Here is an 18527-nt window from a genome sequence, read left to right on the forward strand (position 1 = left end):
GACAGAGTTTCACAATTGTTTCCCAAGCTGGAGTGCAATGGCACGATCTCGGCTCACCGCAACCTCTGTCTCTTGGTTTCAAGTGATTCTCTTGCCTCAGCTTCCCAAGTAGCTGGGATTACAGGCATGAGCTATCACACCTGGCTAATTTTGTATTTTTAGTAGAGACATGGTTTCACCATATTGGTCAAGCTGGTCTTGAACTCCTGACCTCAGGTGACTCACCTGCCTCGGCTTCCCAAAGTGCTGGGATTATTGGTGTGAGCCGCTGTGCTTGGCCCAGATTCTTCTTTGAAGACCCATGTACATCCAGCTGCCGTGGCTCACGCCTGTAATCGCAGCACTTTGGAAGGCTAAGACTTGGAGGATCACTTGAGCCAGGAATTTGAGATCAGCCTGGGAAAGATAAAATAAGTTTTTTTAAGTTAGCCAGGTGTGTGGAGCACACCTGTGTTACCAGCTCTTTGAGAGGCTGAGATGGGAAGATCGCTTTGAGTCAGGGGGCTTCAGGCTGCAGTCAGCCTTGATTATGCCACTGCCCTCCAGCTTAGGCGACAGGGACCCATCTTAAACAAAATTCAAAAATTTTTAAAGGTCCTTGTATGTACCAAGTATCAGTAACTGAGAAAACATTCTACCCATTGGTTAAGCTCCATGAATAGAATCCAGGGCAGGGGCTTGGTCTGCTTCCTCTCTCACGTTTTCCTGTGTTCCAACAGCAAGGCAGGCAAGATGTGCAAAATGTCCAAGGCCTTTGTATTCCAGGAGGGTCCAATCATGAGGCACATAATAATGCCTTTGGGCAGAAAGTTCTAGAACTCAGAAGTGCTATGACTTTACATAGAGGTAGGCCTGCAGCTGAGAGTGTCCCATGGTGCAGAAGGCCTCCCAGCTGCATCATGGGATGGGGTTTGAGATGGATTAATGGCCTTTACATGGCACAGAGGATGTTTGCCCCCAGGTTTATCCCTTAAGAAAAGCAGAATTACCAGAAGAAAATGAAGGCACCTTTCACCCCATGTCTTTTGACATGGAAGAGGTTTTCTGAGCGACATATGCTCTGAATTTGTCTATAAGAACTGATCATTGCTGAGACTGGCCACAGTGGTTAACCTTGTACACACAAGCTCAGTGAAACCTAGACACTCAAAGCAGCAGAAGTGACTTATTGTGCTTTCTACCTTGACTGAGACTGGCATTTTAGAGACCTGTTAGAAGAAAGCCTTCACATAGCTGAGTGCGGTGGCTCACACTTATAATCCCAGGACTTTGGGAGGCCAAGGTGGGACAGATCGCTTGAGCTCAGGAGGGAGACACCATCTCAAAAAATAAGAATTAAAAAAAAGAAGAAAGCGTCACAGAATTTCCTGAAGAACCTCTGACTTCCTTTCCCTTACCCTTTCCTCTCCTTTCTTAATGCTCTGTTACGAAAGAAAAAGCTGATGTTGCTGTTGAGAGTCTCATACCAGGACTGGAGCCCCCAGTTCCCCAGCGCCTCCCATCTCAGACGGAATCCGTGACCTCAAATCGTACAGGTCAGTCAGGTGTCTCTGCAGCTGCAGGGACTGGTCATTGTGGTGAACCTCTGAGCCAGTCTTTTCACCTGGCTTCGTCGATCCAGGGCTTATTTTGCAGCTCAAGTAGTTCTTCCTGAAATGGACACTGAATTGTTACAGCCTAGCTTCTAGATGTTGAGGCATATATTTCCTTGCTAAAGAACTGAGTGCTTTTTGGAGCCATGTTCTTTGTGGAGTGATCTCTGGGCTTTCTGTGGTTATAGTATTTCTTTTTTGAAGATTCTTTTCACTGGTGGCAGGATCCCTCTACCTCCTTAATTAAAGAACTCCGCTGAGCTGTAAGATACCCTTAACCCTCCAGACTGCTGTGCATCTTTCTAGTCTACCAATGTCAGTCATGTCCATGGAGTGCATCTTCTGTATATTGATGTTCTGTTCCCAGCACAGTGCTTCAATCGTGTATAGGTAATTTGCTGTTAAATTGTAAGGCAAAGTTGAAGTCTTCCCTGGATCTAGTATTGCTTGTACTCTTAATTTCAGAATTCAGTCTTAAAAGAATTTCTTAACTGCCCATAAATACAGATTTGGTAACCTTTTTTTTCTTTTTTTTTTTTTTTTTTTTTTTTTATTTCCTTTTTTTTTTTTTTTGTCCCTAATTCCCCTGATAGAAGTATTTGGTTTTCGAACTTGGAATAGAAACAATTAGAAGCCTAGGAAATGTGAGGATAAATTCATCCAAGTGAAAAAAAAAAATTACCTCCAAAGACAATATATTTTCCTCATCCTCACTTAAATGTTTTCTCTTAGCAAGCTTTCTCAGAAAACAATTCTTGAGTTAAAATGCTTAAACTTTCTATTTTTGTTTTGGTTTTCCAAAATCAAAATCGTGTTCAAAGGGCCAATTTAAATGTAAAGAATACTAGTAAGAGGCATTGTGAATGGGAACCAGGATGAGTTCTAGAAGGTACTGTTTAATCCTGTCGAATTCTGCTAATAACAAGCCTGAGGCAACCCTCTCCTAATCAGTTTGGATACTTCTTCTTATAGTAACTTCCTTCTATGAGTGTTTAGGGAAGATTTAAGTGAAACTCTAATCATAAAGTCCTTTCTCTCTAATGGCATTTGCTAAGAACTGAAGTGCTAAAGTTATTTCAGCATCCAAATCACAGACTTGTTTAACCTCTGAGTAAAAAATTATCCTCTATTTATATATTAATGTTAAGAGGAATCTAGAAAGACATGTTTCTATAGCTAGAAATCCAGAAGGCTTCACACAATTCTTTTGGTTTTCTTTCTCCCACCTTGGCGTGTATGTGTAACGTGTAAATGCAGTAACTTAAAGGCTAAGATCTAATCTCATGATATTGTTGTGTGTGCCACTTAATGCCATCACTGACCTGGGATGCTATTAATCTGGACTCAGATTCTCTCACCGGGGAAGATTCCCTGCTTGACTGTTCTCTGCTCTCTAACCCTACTACTGACCTTCTGGAAGAGTTTGCCCCCACAGCAATCTCTGCTCCGGTCCATAAAGGTAAATGCTTTCTTCTTCTCAGGCCCACATGTGTCCTTAAAGGGAAAAGAACTAAACAACTTTTGAGAGTTTTTCTTTTTTTTTTTTTCTTTTTTTTTTNTTTTGAGACGGAGTTTCGCTCTTGTTACCCAGGCTGGAGTGCAATGGCGCGATCTCGGCTCACCGCAACCTCCGCCTCCCGGGTTCAGGCAATTCTCCTGCCCCAGCCTCCTGAGTCGCTGGGATTACAGAGAGTTTTTCTTATCAAAAGTCTTTACTAGTGAAGTTTTAAAACTACCTCCTTATATGGAAAACTTGAGGTTGTACTCCTAGATACTGTGTTATAATACCTCTCGGTGAGAATATTTAATAAGACAACACGCCAGGTGTGGTAGCTCAGGCCTACAATCCCAACACTTTGGGAGGTTGAGGCGAGAAGATCACTTGAACCCAGGAATTTGAGACCAGCCTGGACAACATATGGAGACTCAGTCTCTACAGAAAATTTTAAAATTGGCCAGCAGTGGCAGCATGTGCTGGTGGTACCAGGTTCTTGGGAGGCTGAGGTGGGATGATTGCTTGAGCTCAGGAGGTAGAAGCTGCAATGAGCCATGATTGCACCACTACATTCCAGCCTGGGCAGCAGAGCAAGACTCTGTCTAATAAATAAATAAATAAATAAATTAAATACATCAATAGAAGACAGGTACTAAAAAGAAATAAGATTAAGTGTAAAAAAGACTTAGCAGATTGGTGAAAGTATTGCTTTCTGGCAAGAACATAGAGTGCAGGTATTCCATGTTACCTTTAAGAGCTAGGTACCGTTGCAGTCAATTCAAGTGGATGGTTGAAGTGACTATCCACTGTCTGACTATAATGATTGATATAATGCTTGTTGGCCTTAGAATGTAAAATGCTTTTATCAAATCTGATTCAAAGTTATTGCACAGTGATGACTGCAATAAAGAAATAAGCATCTTGCCTCAAAAGCCAGTCCTCCAAGGTTGAACTTGTAGAAGTTTTGAATTTTAGTTCACCTTCAAGTCATGATTGGTTACTGGATTTCTCTTTCTAACCTACCATTTTCATTTGTTGGTCTTGAGTCAATAGTGGTTTGAAATCCTGCCGGACAGAGGTAGCTTGAATCCAATTCTTTTCAGTGAGTAGTTTGTGACAGTGTCAGGCTCAATGCCCGGCTTATTGTGCGCCAGCATTTACTGAACTTTCTGTGATTGGGTGGTGAAAGTGGTCTTCTGGAAAGAGAAAATGCATAGAAAAGGAAAAGCTTAAGTCCCTTCAAAAGAAAATTTAAGAAGGAAGACTCCCCAGGATGACTAAAAATAATCACCCCTGAGGTTTGCAATGATTAATAGTTGAGTTTTTGTTTTTACCCTGATGACTTTAAAATGATTATGTTTTTATAGATTATAGAGGAATGTTACCTATTTAGACAATGATATCTAGCAGTGGTGTGTCAGCAGCAATGTAGAATTACGGAGAAGCATCATTTGCAAAATAGGTGCCCAGCTAGCACTTGCTTGCTGGTAGGATAGCTTTAATTAGACCATTCTAATTTGTTAGAACACTGTTTGTTAGAAGACTGTTCTAACACACTTCTGCTTGAGGCCTTGGTATATGTGATCTTGCGCCTCAACGTTCCCTGGGGCATGTGAGTTGTTTCAGTGTCTTTTTTCCCAGTCACAGTGCAGTGAGTTCTTCCAGAAGTATTTTGTTTGCCTTGTATACAGCGGTTACTTCTTAAAGAACCGCCAGTTCTCTTCCTCCTTCCCCTGCCCCTGATTTTGAGTTTTTCAAATATTGTTAGGTCTCTGCTCCCTCAGTGAAGGCAACAAATGACTTATTCCTATGCCTTTATGGATTAGTGACATTAAAGAGATACCTCACAATAATTATAATTAATGTCTTATAAATAATACAGTTCTTCTAGGAACGCTTCTCCCTAATCATTTATAAAAGTCTTAACATGGCCAACTCTAAAGCATTTTTTTCTATATCTCTGTATTTTCCAGTTTTGCTACTTTTATTTCAACTCAGAAAGATAAGTACTTTCACCTTTAAAAACAACAGGGCTGTACAGTTGAGATCTTTGTGCCTCTTTCACATTCTCTCATTTGCTAATCTCTACCTCTGTTGTTTCTGCTTGTGTACTTGCATTCTGTATTAAGCTGCAGAAGATAGTAATCTCATCTCAGGTTTTGATGTCCCTGAGGGCTCGGACAAGGTGGCGGAAGATGAGTTTGACCCTATTCCTGTATTGATAACCAAAAACCCACAAGGTAAGAAAAAGGATGGGGAAAAGAGAAGAGCTTGCCCTCAGCTCTCGTCAAAACAGTCATGCACCTAATCGGCAAGGGGAAAGAAAAGCATCAATAATTAATGAAGGACATTGCGGGTAATGAGAATCATTGTAGGCTGGACCAATAGAGACAGATAGAGATAGATAGTTTTAAAGTTTGACCATGGTGTTTATTTAGAGAGAGTATTTAACAGTTGGCTAAAAGTTAGTTTTTACCATGAAGCCAAAAGCAAAGTAATCTTCAGTCAGTGGAAACCAGAAGGTATATATCAAAAGCACATAGCATTTTTTAATCATGATTAGAATAATCCATAATAAATATTGTTCCCAAAGAGATTAACAGCTGTGTTTTGGTATCATTCCATCTTTTTGACATTAATGGAGTATCCTTTTTCCACTTTGATGGATGAAAATCATTTGAACATGCCATAAAACACTAAATTGCCATAGGACCATCTATTTATTTTTTAAAGCGTGTTCTTATTCCAGTATCTTAATAACTAGTTTATCCCCAAAGCAACAATTATTGATTTTTACTTTATCAGGGAGATAGCTTGGTATTATCAGGAAGTTAGTGTGCAGCCAGCAATTCTCAACCAAAAAAAGTGTTAATTTGCAAATAGTGCCCTCTTTGCAAAATGTCCTGCCTATACTGTGGTGTACACAGTGCCTGAGCTTTTGGTGGGAGGTGGTGGACAGCTAACGCGTATGTTTCAAAGTCAACATGTAAGGGTTTGTAAATGTAAAATATTGCTTCTCTAGGGTTTGGATTTTTTGTTTGTTTGTTTGGTTGGTTTTTCTTCTTTGCTTGCTCTGCGCATCTAAACCTTAACCCTTTATGTTTTGTACTGAATTCCTATCTCTCCACTTCCAGGTGGGCACTCTAGAAACAGCAGTGGGAGCTCTGAGTCCAGTCTTCCCAACCTAGCCAGGTCTTTACTGCTGGTGGATCAGCTCATAGACCTGTAGCCGTGACCCAGTAGCAGATGCAGTTCTGTAACCTTCATACCGTAAAATACATTTTCATTACAGAGTTATGAAAAAAAATGATTTTTTAAAAAAAATCTGCAAATAAGGGGCCCTCCAGCCCTTTTCTCCTACCCCTTGCCTTCTCCTGTAGAAATGATAAGGAAAGAAAATCACTTTGGCCCTCCAGATATTTCTTGGCCAGTTCCTCCCGGTTAGTTTGCTGTGTTTTCTCATTACCCTTCTTCAATAGCATTATCTTAAATCAAGCGCTAGATGCTATGAGCTTCACCTCTGCTGGAGTCGACTCCACCAAAAGCTTAACTATAACTGAAACTAGTGAATTGACACTTTTGTCTCATTCTTGCTAGGAATGGCCTCCCAAATCAATTCTCCCAACCCGTGTCTCCTTTGGCCAGATGCTGATGAATGTGTTTCCCTGTTTTTGCTTTTTATCCTGATGCATTATCATGAGGACATGGCTACTTCAGTTGGTCTTAACTCTAGGCAGTAGCCTGGAGATGGGTGTTTTATTTCCAATGGTTTAAGAAAGGGTAAAACTTACTGACTGGTAGTATATATATATATGAGAAGAGAAATTGAGCCCAACTCTAGCCAACCAACTTTGACCTTGTTTGATCATAGACTTAGCCAAGGGATTTTACACCCCATGCAACCTGCCCAGCATTCGTCCAGCTTTCTGGCTTCCATTGAACCGTGATTTCTCAAATCTGGAGACGTGACTGCAAGTACTTGAGACCCTTGGATAAAATGTGTATGTTATATAAATCCCAAGTATTGCCATTCCTTTTCATGTTAACTGTCCCAAGTGGGATCTCAGAATTAGACCAAAACAAGACAGTGGTGGTAATATGATACCTTTTATTAGAAGACTTTTCACTGCGGGAGGGGGGAGGATGGGGAGGGGAAGGAATTGTAGCAGAAACAGATGTATTTTTCTTGTGATTTTTATTTTGAATCAAATATTGTAAATTGTGTATAAATGAAGACGCTGAATAGTTCTGTTTCCACTTGGCATTTCAAGTCTGATATCAGGTGTCTGTACAGGGTTTTGATCTCTTTCCCTTGTATAACAACACAACAATCCTACAGTGTAACATATAGAATCATTTTGAATAGACTTGTGTGTTGCTATAAGCTTTCAGCAGGTCCTCTGTCTCTAGAATAAGCATGTTGTTTATTTTCAGATAATCAGAAATAAGTGTGCTGACAAGCTGGACACAATCTGAGTGCCCACCTTACCTTTCTTTCTCTCTGATGTTTAAATCGAAGGCTGCAGCCAATGGAATATGTTCAGTTGATTTTCCTTGGCTTCCTAGATTAAAAAAATAATAATAATAAAACAAAACATAGTTCTTTATTAACTTTAGGATATTGTTCATAAAATAAATAAAGGCCCCTGCACTAACATGACAACATGCCTCATGGTCACCCTCTGTATATGTACTTACTCATTAAAGTGTGTTTTATTTCCTTATGTGGAAAGCACTTTTATAAAATCACCCTTTTGAAAAGAAATGGGCACAGAGAACCCCACTCTTGTTCTCTTCCTCTAGTGCTATTGTCCATCATCAAAAGGGAAACTCTTAGTTGATCAGATTTGTACAAATAAAATTCCAAGTCCATTGCTTGTTTTGCTATCTAGTACTTTTGTTTCTTCTTCCTCACAGTTGCACTTTAAGGGGGGAAAAAGTTTAACAGCAACAACAGCCTATGAAACACTGCATTCTGGAGGGCAAGGTTTGGCCCTAGGAATGGTGTGAGCAGACTTTGAAAGGTATTGGAGGAAAAGTCTGAATCTTCCAGCCTTCCTTCTGTCTTTAAATACGTCCTGTGCTGGCTGAAACAAGACGAGCTAGGTAAAGACCTTTAGTTGAATAATATTTCCAAAATGGAGAGAGGCACAAGCTTCCTGCCGAGGATTAAAAAGCGAAAGATATCCACGAAGGGCTCTCTGTGGTTGGGTAGCAGTGAAAATAGGACTTGGTTTACCCCTTTATGGACAGGAAAATTGCTGCAGTTTGGAATTGTATTCTCTTTCCTGGACATAGAAAGAATGTATTAACTAATGAAGGAAATGTTTATTTTTAAATAAGAATAATGTTTTAGTTCTGCATTTTCATATTTGCTTTTTTTCATATATACATATTAGAAATATAATGAAATATATAGTTTCTCAATTGAAACTATGAAGAGTACAGTTTAGAAATTAGGTATCTCTAAATTGTTCTTTTGATAATTACATTGAGATATATTATCTAGTCATTTGGCTCAGTAAAGCTTAATGGAGGCTGTTAATGAAAATGAGCAGACTAGAAGCCAGAGATGGTAGTAGAAGCCTGAGGAAGATAATGACAAGAAATTGTCTTGGGCCTACTTAGAGTAAGGCCTCCTCAAAAGGGAGAACTATTTTTCCGTTAAGGAACATATACGAGTGCTTTGGTAAACGGGGCCTTCCTTGGTTTATAGCATCATCCCTGAGCTAAAAGAGTTTATTTGAGATGAGCATAGTGTGCTAGTACCTGTGGAATCATAGCCTGAGCTACAAAGGGACCTTTGAGACCATCCTTTAGTCCACCATCCTCTTCATTTTACAGGTGTGAGACCTGAGCTGGATTGAACAGGGCCGGGGGAGAAGAGGCCTGGGCAGGACAGGCCACCTGGGATCTCATCCTGGCCCTTGCCAGCTACTGGCTGAGTGACCTTCAGCAGGCACTTCACCTCTCAGAGCTGCTGTTCCTTAGAGTTATACAATGGGTTTGGACTAGATGGTCTTTAAGATTATAGAAGCATAGGGTCCTAAGTAGATATTATTATGTTTAGAAGGGCTATGAAGGATTTATATAATCCTGATGTTCTTCAGTTATCTTCTATAGTTCCTGCTATTTCAGTGGCAGTGTTTACATTTTAAAGAATTATAATGGGCTTTTACTAACTTGCTCCTTCTTGATTATCTGAATAGAAGCCTAAATCATCATAGTCTGAGAGATTTTCCTTTTTAAGTATTACAGAAAAACATGCGTGTAAACACACCTACCTATTCTAATAAAATGATATCAGATTTCTTTTTAAATGTATAATCAGGGATTTACCAGTTTAAAACGGGCAAATACTGTAAGCATATATTTCTGATTTGCTTTTATTCCAACCATGTAAGAGGAGTAACTATCACAAAAAAAGAGCAGAAAACATCACAAATCGATTTTCCCTTTACAACATTCAAATGAGCCCCAATGTTTTCAAAAACACATACCTCAGAGGAGATAGGGCTTAAATGGGCACCCCTGAGTATGATTGTGATTATTATAATTAATGATTTCTTTAGCAGATATATTAGAATTTTGACATCTAATTAAATGTTTTCCCTTCAAAGTCATCTAGTTTTACTTATGAAGTTATTATTCTAATGAGGCTGCCATCCTTAAAGTTATTTTTGAAACTCTTCTCCTTAGAAGTAATATCAAGGAAGGTAATAAGGTATAAGAAAATCAGTTATATTTAATTCGTATCACTTTGAGAAAGCATCTGAAAGTATATTCTTTCTTTATCTACTTTTTCTACTACTCTTGGTTCTGAGTAACATTTAGCCATTTCCAGAAAGCAAATTCAACCCTGCAAGATGAAGAGTGGTTACTGTTGAAGACAGTAAAAAGAATAATCCACAAAAAAGTCTCAGAGAGGATCTTATAATAGAAAGTGAATATGATCAAGTCTTAATTTCTTTAATTTTCTGAATAAGGAAACTTCTGTGATTCCGTCGTCTTTAGAATGGTTTAAAAAATTGAAACATATGGGTATTAAAACACCTCTGAAAGAAGTTGTCACTTTGTTTAGTGTTGATATTGGACTTCACTTTTCCTGAATTAGAATTACAGAACTTGGATTGCTAATACTTGTAGAAAAACAAACCCAAGAAAAGAACTTACTTTTCTCAAGATGTAATATTTGTTTTGTTGTGAATACTTTTGTTTTTTCTGCTTTGAATACTTACTTCCTACTCTCCTGACAGATAATCAACCAATATAACCTTCCCCAGGTCAGGAACAGTTCTGCCTTCAGCGCTGCTATGGGAATGAAGGGATCTTTGGGGCTGACAGCCTGCAATATGAAGGGATCGCTGAATAAATACATGCTATAGATACCTTGGGCCAAAATAAAGTCTCTCTTGATAAGGTTTTTCTGGGATTTTCCAGAGTCCTTAATCTTCTCAGTCTATAAGATTATCAGACTCTCCTAGCTGCTAACTTTGAGCTTTGGGATGAAAATGACAGGATTGCCCAGTGTTCTGGGTTAAGCAACTTAGAGGCTGCCTGGCAGAACAGAAAAACTATCATATGAATATTTACAATGGAATCTTTCCTGAAACACTCCAGACACTGCAAAGCTATCTTTTATTCTTCTCTAAAGTCTATAATTTTATCAACACAAAGTTAGCCTTTTCTTTTCCACACTAGTAATGTTTCTGAAGTTGGATGTGCTTAGGTTTCTTATCAGAATGAGTCCCAGAAAATCTGTAACAAGAAAACTCTTTTGCTTCTCCCAGATTTCCTTTCACTAACATCAGATAGGGAGGCTCCTGGGGTAACGCTAACCTATTCAAGAAGTTTCCAAATGGTGGTAGTTGCTAGAATGAAAGACACTTTCTTGGATCACACTTTGATGTAGTGTCCTGAATTTACTCTTTCCCATGAGTATTCTACTCTGCCCTATTGCACTCTCCTTTGTCATGTGGATGTGTATTTATCATAGGTCTTTAACCTGTCCTTCCCAAGAAGACAAAGCAGACAGTTGTACATGAAGATACCTTATGCAGTAAAAATGTGAAATTTGAACATTGCTGCACAAGTATTGTATAAAAAAAAGTCTGTAAAGAAATTTCTTATGTAAACATACAGAGGAATAAAGACTTTTATCTGTTCAAATGGGAGCATAATGTTTAGAGATGTAAATAACTTAAGTTGTTCTTTTCCTGAGCTGAAAACCCACTTTTTTGCAGAAAGGATTTAATCACAGTGTTGAGTGACAATAAGTACCTGTACACAAGAAAAGTGTAGCTACATACTGAGGACATAGTAATGAATCATGGCTACCCGAAAGAATAAACCTTCTATGGCCAAGGAGAATTAGACGCCGGCCAGCCTACATTGGATATGACCAGACACAAGTTTGTAAAATGGAGCACAGGTTTGCAGCTTCCCTCCTCTAACGTAATTCCTAATATACCCAGGCCAACTTAATTAAACGTTTTACGTTGGCAGGAATAATTTTATCCCCAGTGAGGAAGCTCTCTCATTTAATTGCCTCATTGGCTTGAGAGGCACAGCTGGCCATTTTTGGCTTCCATCAGTTCCCTCATTTCCTAGTCATGGGTTTTAATGCAGCTGCCCAATATGTGGTGGAACCAAATGCCTACTTTTATTATGTGAACTAAAAGGTCATGGAAATTATTGGTTTGATGTACATCTCTTGGTTTCCATGGTTTGGTTCTAAGATTTTACATTTCAATTGCTGTTGCATTTCCAAGTTTTTGTGAAGGGGTAGTTTGCTTTGTATTTACTAACTATATGAGAAGGCTTCTTCTCAATACTCCAAGTCTTCATTTTCCATTTTTGGCAACAATTATATCTTTGATACTCCCTGTAACTGTTATTTCAGTTTATGGTATGAAGGAAACTAAACTTCTGGTTGTGCATGATATATTTCATTAAGGAACATCCATCCTGACATTTAAGCCTTAAGAGTTTGATTCTTTAGGGAGCATTCTGATGACCCTCACTATGTCAATCAGCTGAAATTTCCAAGGGAAACCAATCCTAAATGATTCAGCACTTTTGGTTGCTTTGGAAGTTAATAGGGAGCTGGTGAGGATAGTTGCCAAGTCATCAGGTATTTTAGGGACTCTTTCTCTTCCTTGAAGCATGTGAATTCTTGCTGAAATCTACAGAATTTGGAGCCTCAAAATAGACTAATATAGAGTTACCCATATCGGAAGTGTCAAAGTGCCCAATCTGACACACAGTCCTACATCAAAGCAAGAAAAAGAAGTGTGTTTTGACTTCTTGCTTAATTTTATGTACAGAAGGAAAATAAAAAGAGGCATGACCCAGTTTGAGGGAATTATAACCAAACCCTACCTTAGGCTCTGTGATAAGTAAGACCCTGAGCAGACTGTGAAGCCAGGCCCTGGGCTTAAGCCCCTGAGGTACAACAGGCAGTGTGTACTGAGTTCTGTGGCCACAGGTGTCTGCTATGGTGTGCTATTGGTTACCAGAGGAACCGGGCCAAGGCATGTGGTTAAGTTGGTATAAATCCTTCATTGTTAGTAGAGAAACTATTTCAAACACATTTTCTTGTTGACACAATGCTATCGTCATATAAAGGAACTGTTCACCCCGAAAACACATTTTCCCTATAAGAACACATTCACATACTCAAAAAAAAAAAAAAAAAAGAAATTTTTTTTTTTATTTGCCAACAAGATTTAATGGTTACCTTCTGTTTATAGTATATTTGGAATGTCTCTTTCTCTTGACTACCTTGTTTCTGGTGCCACCACCACCAGAATTCCTTAAGTGAATGTGGAGGTCTGGGCTTCCCCCATATTCTCTGGCATTTCTTTGGCCTTCAGAGTACCAGGCCTGGAGAGTTGCAAAGTGTGCTTGCTCTCTGCCTCAGTCAGTCATACTGTACCTCCTCTAAGAGTAGAAAGGTTAAGGGACTTGGCCTTCTCAGGAGAACCCTTTAAATGTAGTTTTCCACTCCTACAAAGCCTATTGATGCTGAAAGAAAGATAGGAAAGAGCTCTAGTCCTTGTTTTGAAGAACAGGAGACTAATTTTCCGTTCAAACTTGATATTATGGTATTTTTGTGACTGTTTTTGTGAATTATTCAAAGTTGTTGGAATTTTAAGTCTGATTTTCCCCTTAGTCATCGTGAAGGTCATAGAATATGCTCTGAGTTGGAATGTTTGCCAACCGGGTTCTTGACCGAAAACCTACTTTTTAACAAATAATTTTGATGGATTAGACATGTGCTTCCGTCCTCTCCAACTCTGGATGTGGGTACACACACACCCTTGGTACTCCCCAGTTCTCAAAATGTAATCTAGCACTCTAGGCATCCAGGGTGCCCCTGGCTCAATAGATAGCCGGTTTGCCAGTCTCCACACACAAATTGTTTTTACTGAATTTAGTTTAAATTTCTAAAAAACACTGACTCCAGTCAAACTAATGTTCATTGTTTACTGACCTGTATGATGTCAGAATTGGTCATTGGCTTGACTTTAAGTTTTTCATTTTTTTCCCTAAGAGATACTTTGCTCTCCTGAAGCACAAGCTTAATAACATCAGCTTTCAGGGTAGTTTTGGAAGATGAGAAATTGTGCTTTTGTTTTGGCAACTGAAAACGTTGTTCAACTGATGCTGTGTGAGGAAGCTGCTTCCAGGAGTTTTAGGGCTCTCTTGTCCCGCTTTAAGGCTCTGCAAACCTTATTTTAGAAAACTTATTTTTCTCCCTTTTATTTGAATTTCCTCCCAGAAATTATCATCTTGGTATCACTGAGACAAATCTAATATCAATATACTTGCCTGAGAAATTAGGATGATGTCTATCCACATAAATTACAAGGGAGAAGGTGTTCCGTTTATTTCCTGTCGGCTGACTGTTGCTTTTGTATTACCGTGTAGTTGCACATATTAAAATTATAATGCAAGGAAAAACTTATTCTCTTCAAAATCTTATTCTTCAGATACTGTTCAGAAAGCCATTTGGCAGCAGTACATAATTCAACTTAACGCTCTAATCTGAAATTTACTGAATTCATTCAAACTGTTAGAAAGGAAAATAAAAATGGAGGAAAAACACATTTTTGTTTTGTTTCTGAAAACAATATTTAAGGTCATAACTGTTTAAAAAGAAGCACTGCTAAAAAGTTATAGGATTCATAGAAACATAGTATTTTTGTACAGTATCTTATAAAATGTTCAGACCCCTCTCTACCTTCTCTTTACAATGTAATGTCTCTAAGTGACTGGTTTCCCAATAAACTGATTTTAATGCCTCTTCTGCTGTGGTGTCTGTGCTTAATTGAAGCAGAAACTTTAGCAGGGGATAATTTTGGGCAGATATTTCTGCTGGCTAATGGTTTGTGTAGGAGGGAAGAGGGTCAGTATGGGAAGGAGATGATTGAGTTGCATCTCTACAGAGGTTCTGGGTCATCTGTGGCTCCAAATCATTGTATGGAATATTCTTATCCTGGTGGGTTGGGAAAGTCCAGTAGTATCTCTTTACTGAGCCCATGGTGAAATGATACCTTTGCCCCCAACCACCCTTTCTCTGGATTCTTCTTGCTTAGTTACATATGCCTTTTTCCTGCCCTTTTGCTAACATGTGCCCAATGACATACTTCTAACCTGCTAATATTTCTTGGAAGGTAAGCTCTATTGCATTCTGATAATTGTCTATTTGATTTTAAAAGCCAGAGCACCCTGAGGCACCTCTACCTAGATAGAAATAGACTAGTATATTGGAGTTTGCTAATGCTTCTGTAATGACCCACGCATTTTATTCCTTCTGCTTAAAGAAGTTTATGACAGATTCATTTAAGCAGAGGAGATCTTTATGAACTTAGAAAACTGAAAACAAAATTCTGAGGCAACTCCAGCTGAAGGTGATTTATTTGGTCTGATTTCAATGCCGTATGTTCCCCTTAGAAGGTACCTTCAGTATTTATATTTTGGGCACTCTTGTGCTCTTTGAGTAGTGCTTATGATATAAGTCATCAAGTAAACTTGCATTTATCAAGCAGCCACATTCTGCTTCTTTGTCCCTCTGCATGTGGAGCAGATGACCACATGCCAGATTCTGAATTGAGTCATCCCCAGACAGTGTTTCTACATAATCCCAAACTGTCATGGTATATGTGGAGATGAATGACTGGGTTTGTTTTCATTCCATAATGAGCCAGTGCCAGGTAGAGCAGGTGTCCGTGCCTGGCCCTGTGTGTAGGAGCATTGCATAGTTAACGCTGAATGTCTGTGTGCCTAACATCTTCATCTCCTTTCCTGTACATCGTGCCTATCATGTTCCAAAACGTGAGACAGTGGTTGGTTGTGTTCCAGTTTGTGTGCAGTTTCCTTGCCTGACTTTTATTTTTCTGTTTTTCCTTTTGCATTTTCAACATCTATTATTTGGTCCCACAATGTTTTTGCCGCGGGTTGACCATTGAATGTTCCAAAGAGAATTGACCTATACCTTAATTCTGCGTTTTATGCTTTTCTAGGTCTCCAGAGAGAGTCCAGTCCCTGTCCTGTAATAACTGTAGAGCACTTTAAAGAATCACTGGGTGTTAAAGGCCTTTCCCTATATCAAGACCCCTCCAGAGTACCTGGCACAAAGACTCAGAACAACTTGGAATCCGACTACTTGGCCAGAGATGGCCCTTCAAGCAACAGCTCATTCCACAGCAGCGAAGAGGAAGGGACTGACCTTGAAGGAGACATGCTGGACTGCAGTGGGTCCCGGCCTCTCCTTATGGAGTCTGAAGAAGAAGATGAGAGTTGCAGACCCCCCCAGGGGAAGCTGGGAGGAGCTGTTCCATTCGCTCCACCAGAAGTCTCTACTGAGCAAGCAAAGACAGTGCAAGGTGGAAGAAAGAACCAGTTCTCAGCCCTCACACAGCCAACCACTGATGGGCTCAGTGAGCCAGATGTTTTTGCCATTGCTCCTTTCAGGAGCTCAAGGGTTCCAAATGATGACATGGACATTTTCTCCAAAGCCCCATTTGTCTCCAAGAGCAGTGTGGCTCCTTCGCAGCCAGAGGAGTCAGACGTGTTTTTGAGAGCTCCCTTCACTAAGAAGAAAAGCGTGGAGGAGTTAACAGTTACCCAGAGCACCTCTCAGGAGCTGCCTGCACAGGCTGGTCTCCTCAGTCAGACAGGTGACATCCCCTTGCCCTCAGGCCGTGAGAGAGCTGTATACACCTCTGTCCAAGCTCAGTATTCCACAGCTGGTTTTATGCAACAATCTAACCTCCTCTCCCATTCTGTACAAGCAGCAGACCATCTGGACAGCATCTCTCCCAGGGGATCCTGCCTGGAATCGGGGAGTCATCCTAACGACAGAAACAAAGGACCTCAGCCCCAGAAAGAAGCTGTCTCAGGCCCTGTGGCTGGCAAATCATTCCGCCCCCAGTCCTTATCCAAGTATTCCCGTCACTATAGCCCAGAAGATGAGCCAAGTCCAGAAGCCCAGCCCATTGCTGCCTACAAAATTGTTTCACAAACCAACAAGCAGTCAATAGCTGGGTCTGTTTCCATCTCATCCCTTTCTTCCAGGACTACGGAGCTGCCAGCTGCTGATCCATTTGCTTTAGCACCCTTTCCTTCAAAATCAGGCAAGAAACCCTAGGAGCAAAACCTGAGCCTCAGGCCTCTGTCTCTACCCCACCCTCAATACCCGCCAGGGCCCTCCCAGCTGAGCCTTCCCAAGGAAAAATATTATCAGTTCTTATCTTTCAGTTCCCTGCGTCAGAGCAGAATTTCTTGAGTCAACAAACTCAGTTGCAGTGATACTTAGTTGAAGCCCCTTTAAGTTATATTCATTTGTTTGTTTGTTTGTTTGTTTATATTGATTTCTGGACTTTGAGGCATTTTCATCTCCTTCACAGAGGTCATCCACTTCCACCAAGAACTCTGTTTTTTTTTTTCCCCAGAAACTGTTTAAATCCAGAAATACTTCACCCCAATCCCAAAGGGGCCTTATTGTTGCTAGTTTTAATTCCTGTAGCTCCTGTTCTAAGTCATGCCCATCGAATAATCAAGATTAGTCCCTCCACCAAATTAAAGATTTAGTGCTCTTGAAAAGGGGAGTTGTCTGATAAAAAGCCTGCACATCAACAGGAAGTATAATCCTGCACTAACTAATCATTCCTGTAGAAGCAGCAGCTCTAGGAGTCTCTGGATCTGTTTCTCAGTCTGTGTGCGAGCCAGGCTGGCCCTCGTGCATGAGTGTCTGTGGGTGTGGAATGTACGTCAGAGCCTATGTAGAGATACAGGCAGATGGGATAACTGCCTGTCTAGTCATGTTGGCAAGGCTTTCCCCACATCCATGCTTTTGAAATTAGTATGAGTGTACAGGTTTGTGTGTGCATGTATGTGTGCGTGTGCACAGGAAGCATTTCTCTTTAGTAAAGCCTGCCCCATCGTGCCTTCCTCTACAGTCAGATCACTCATTTTTTGGTGTTTGCTCGCCTAACTGACTTGAACACTGTTTTATTTTATTTAGTTTTCTTCTTGTGGCAAAATTGAATACATTGGAAAATGTAGGGAAATCCTGCTAGAACTGATGTTTCAGAGTAAATTTTTTTTCTCTCCAGAATTTCCTGTTTGCTATTAACAAATTATATTTACCGGGTTGTAAAAAATTAATTTTCCTTATACATTCTCTCCTCACAGCAATAGAAAAGAATACCTTGTTACAGTTCCAGCCTCTGAGTATGTGGACTAAATGCCATCATTAGGAAATTCATTCATCATCAGACTAGGCTACAAACTAGGCTTGCTTATTTTGGGGTTGGTTTTTTTGTTATTGTTGTTTTACCCAAATCCTTGCCATCTTTCTCTGCTGCCCTTTGAGGAAATGTAAATCTGAGACATGGAAATAAGTGTTTGGGAAATGGAAAAGAGCTGAATCAGGTAGGCATGAAAACTTTTACATTCTCTACCGTCTTTAGACGTTGAAATAGGTCAGACAGGTTAACTGTTTTTTAAAATGTCTTTTATTTCTGGAAAGATCTGACTTATTCCTAGCTTTTTTCATCTCTATTATTAGTGCCTTAAAATAAAGCTGGCCAGGTGCGATGGCTCATGCCTGTTGTCCTAGCATTTTGGAAGGGTGAGGTGGGAGGAAAACTTGAGCCCAGGAAGTTCAAGACCAACCCTGGCAACACAGTGAGACCCTGAACCTACAAAAAAATTTAAAAATAGGCCAGGCTGGCCGGGCGCGGTGGCTCAAGCCTGTAATCCCAGCACTTTGGGAGGCCGAGGCGGGTGGATCACAAGGTCAAGAGATCGAGACCATCCTGGTCAACATAGTGAAACCCCGTCTCTACTAAAAATACAAAAAATTAGATGGGCATGGTGGTGCGTGCCTGTAATCCCAGCTACTCAGGAGGCTGAGGCAGGAGAACTGCCTG

The 18527-nt window shown here is 40.1% G+C and overlaps 1 protein-coding gene across 9 annotated transcripts in view; it reads left to right on the forward strand.

Moving 5' to 3' along the window:
- LOC108299663 (AP2-associated protein kinase 1) overlaps positions 1–18298 on the forward strand; it is a 171963-nt gene extending 153665 nt beyond the window's left edge. For 4 of the 9 annotated variants that reach the window (XM_017522061.2, XM_017522065.2, XM_017522063.2 and 1 more), the window contains 4 exons: positions 1434–1535; positions 2941–3051; positions 5217–5327; positions 15615–18298. In XM_017522061.2, coding sequence (XP_017377550.1) covers positions 1434–1535; positions 2941–3051; positions 5217–5327; positions 15615–16741 — 1451 coding nt within the window. In that variant the 3' untranslated portion in view covers positions 16742–18298. Of the gene's footprint in view, positions 1–1433; positions 1536–2940; positions 3052–5216; positions 5328–6221; positions 14396–15614 lie in introns of those variants that run through there. The other 5 variants (XM_017522071.2, XM_017522072.2, XM_017522069.2 and 2 more) reach the window with 3 other exon arrangements.
- Positions 18299–18527: the final 229 nt, after the last annotated feature.

Source organism: Cebus imitator, unplaced genomic scaffold, assembly GCF_001604975.1.
Source record: "Cebus imitator isolate Cc_AM_T3 unplaced genomic scaffold, Cebus_imitator-1.0 Scaffold23, whole genome shotgun sequence".
Classification (NCBI taxonomy): domain Eukaryota; kingdom Metazoa; phylum Chordata; class Mammalia; order Primates; family Cebidae; genus Cebus; species Cebus imitator.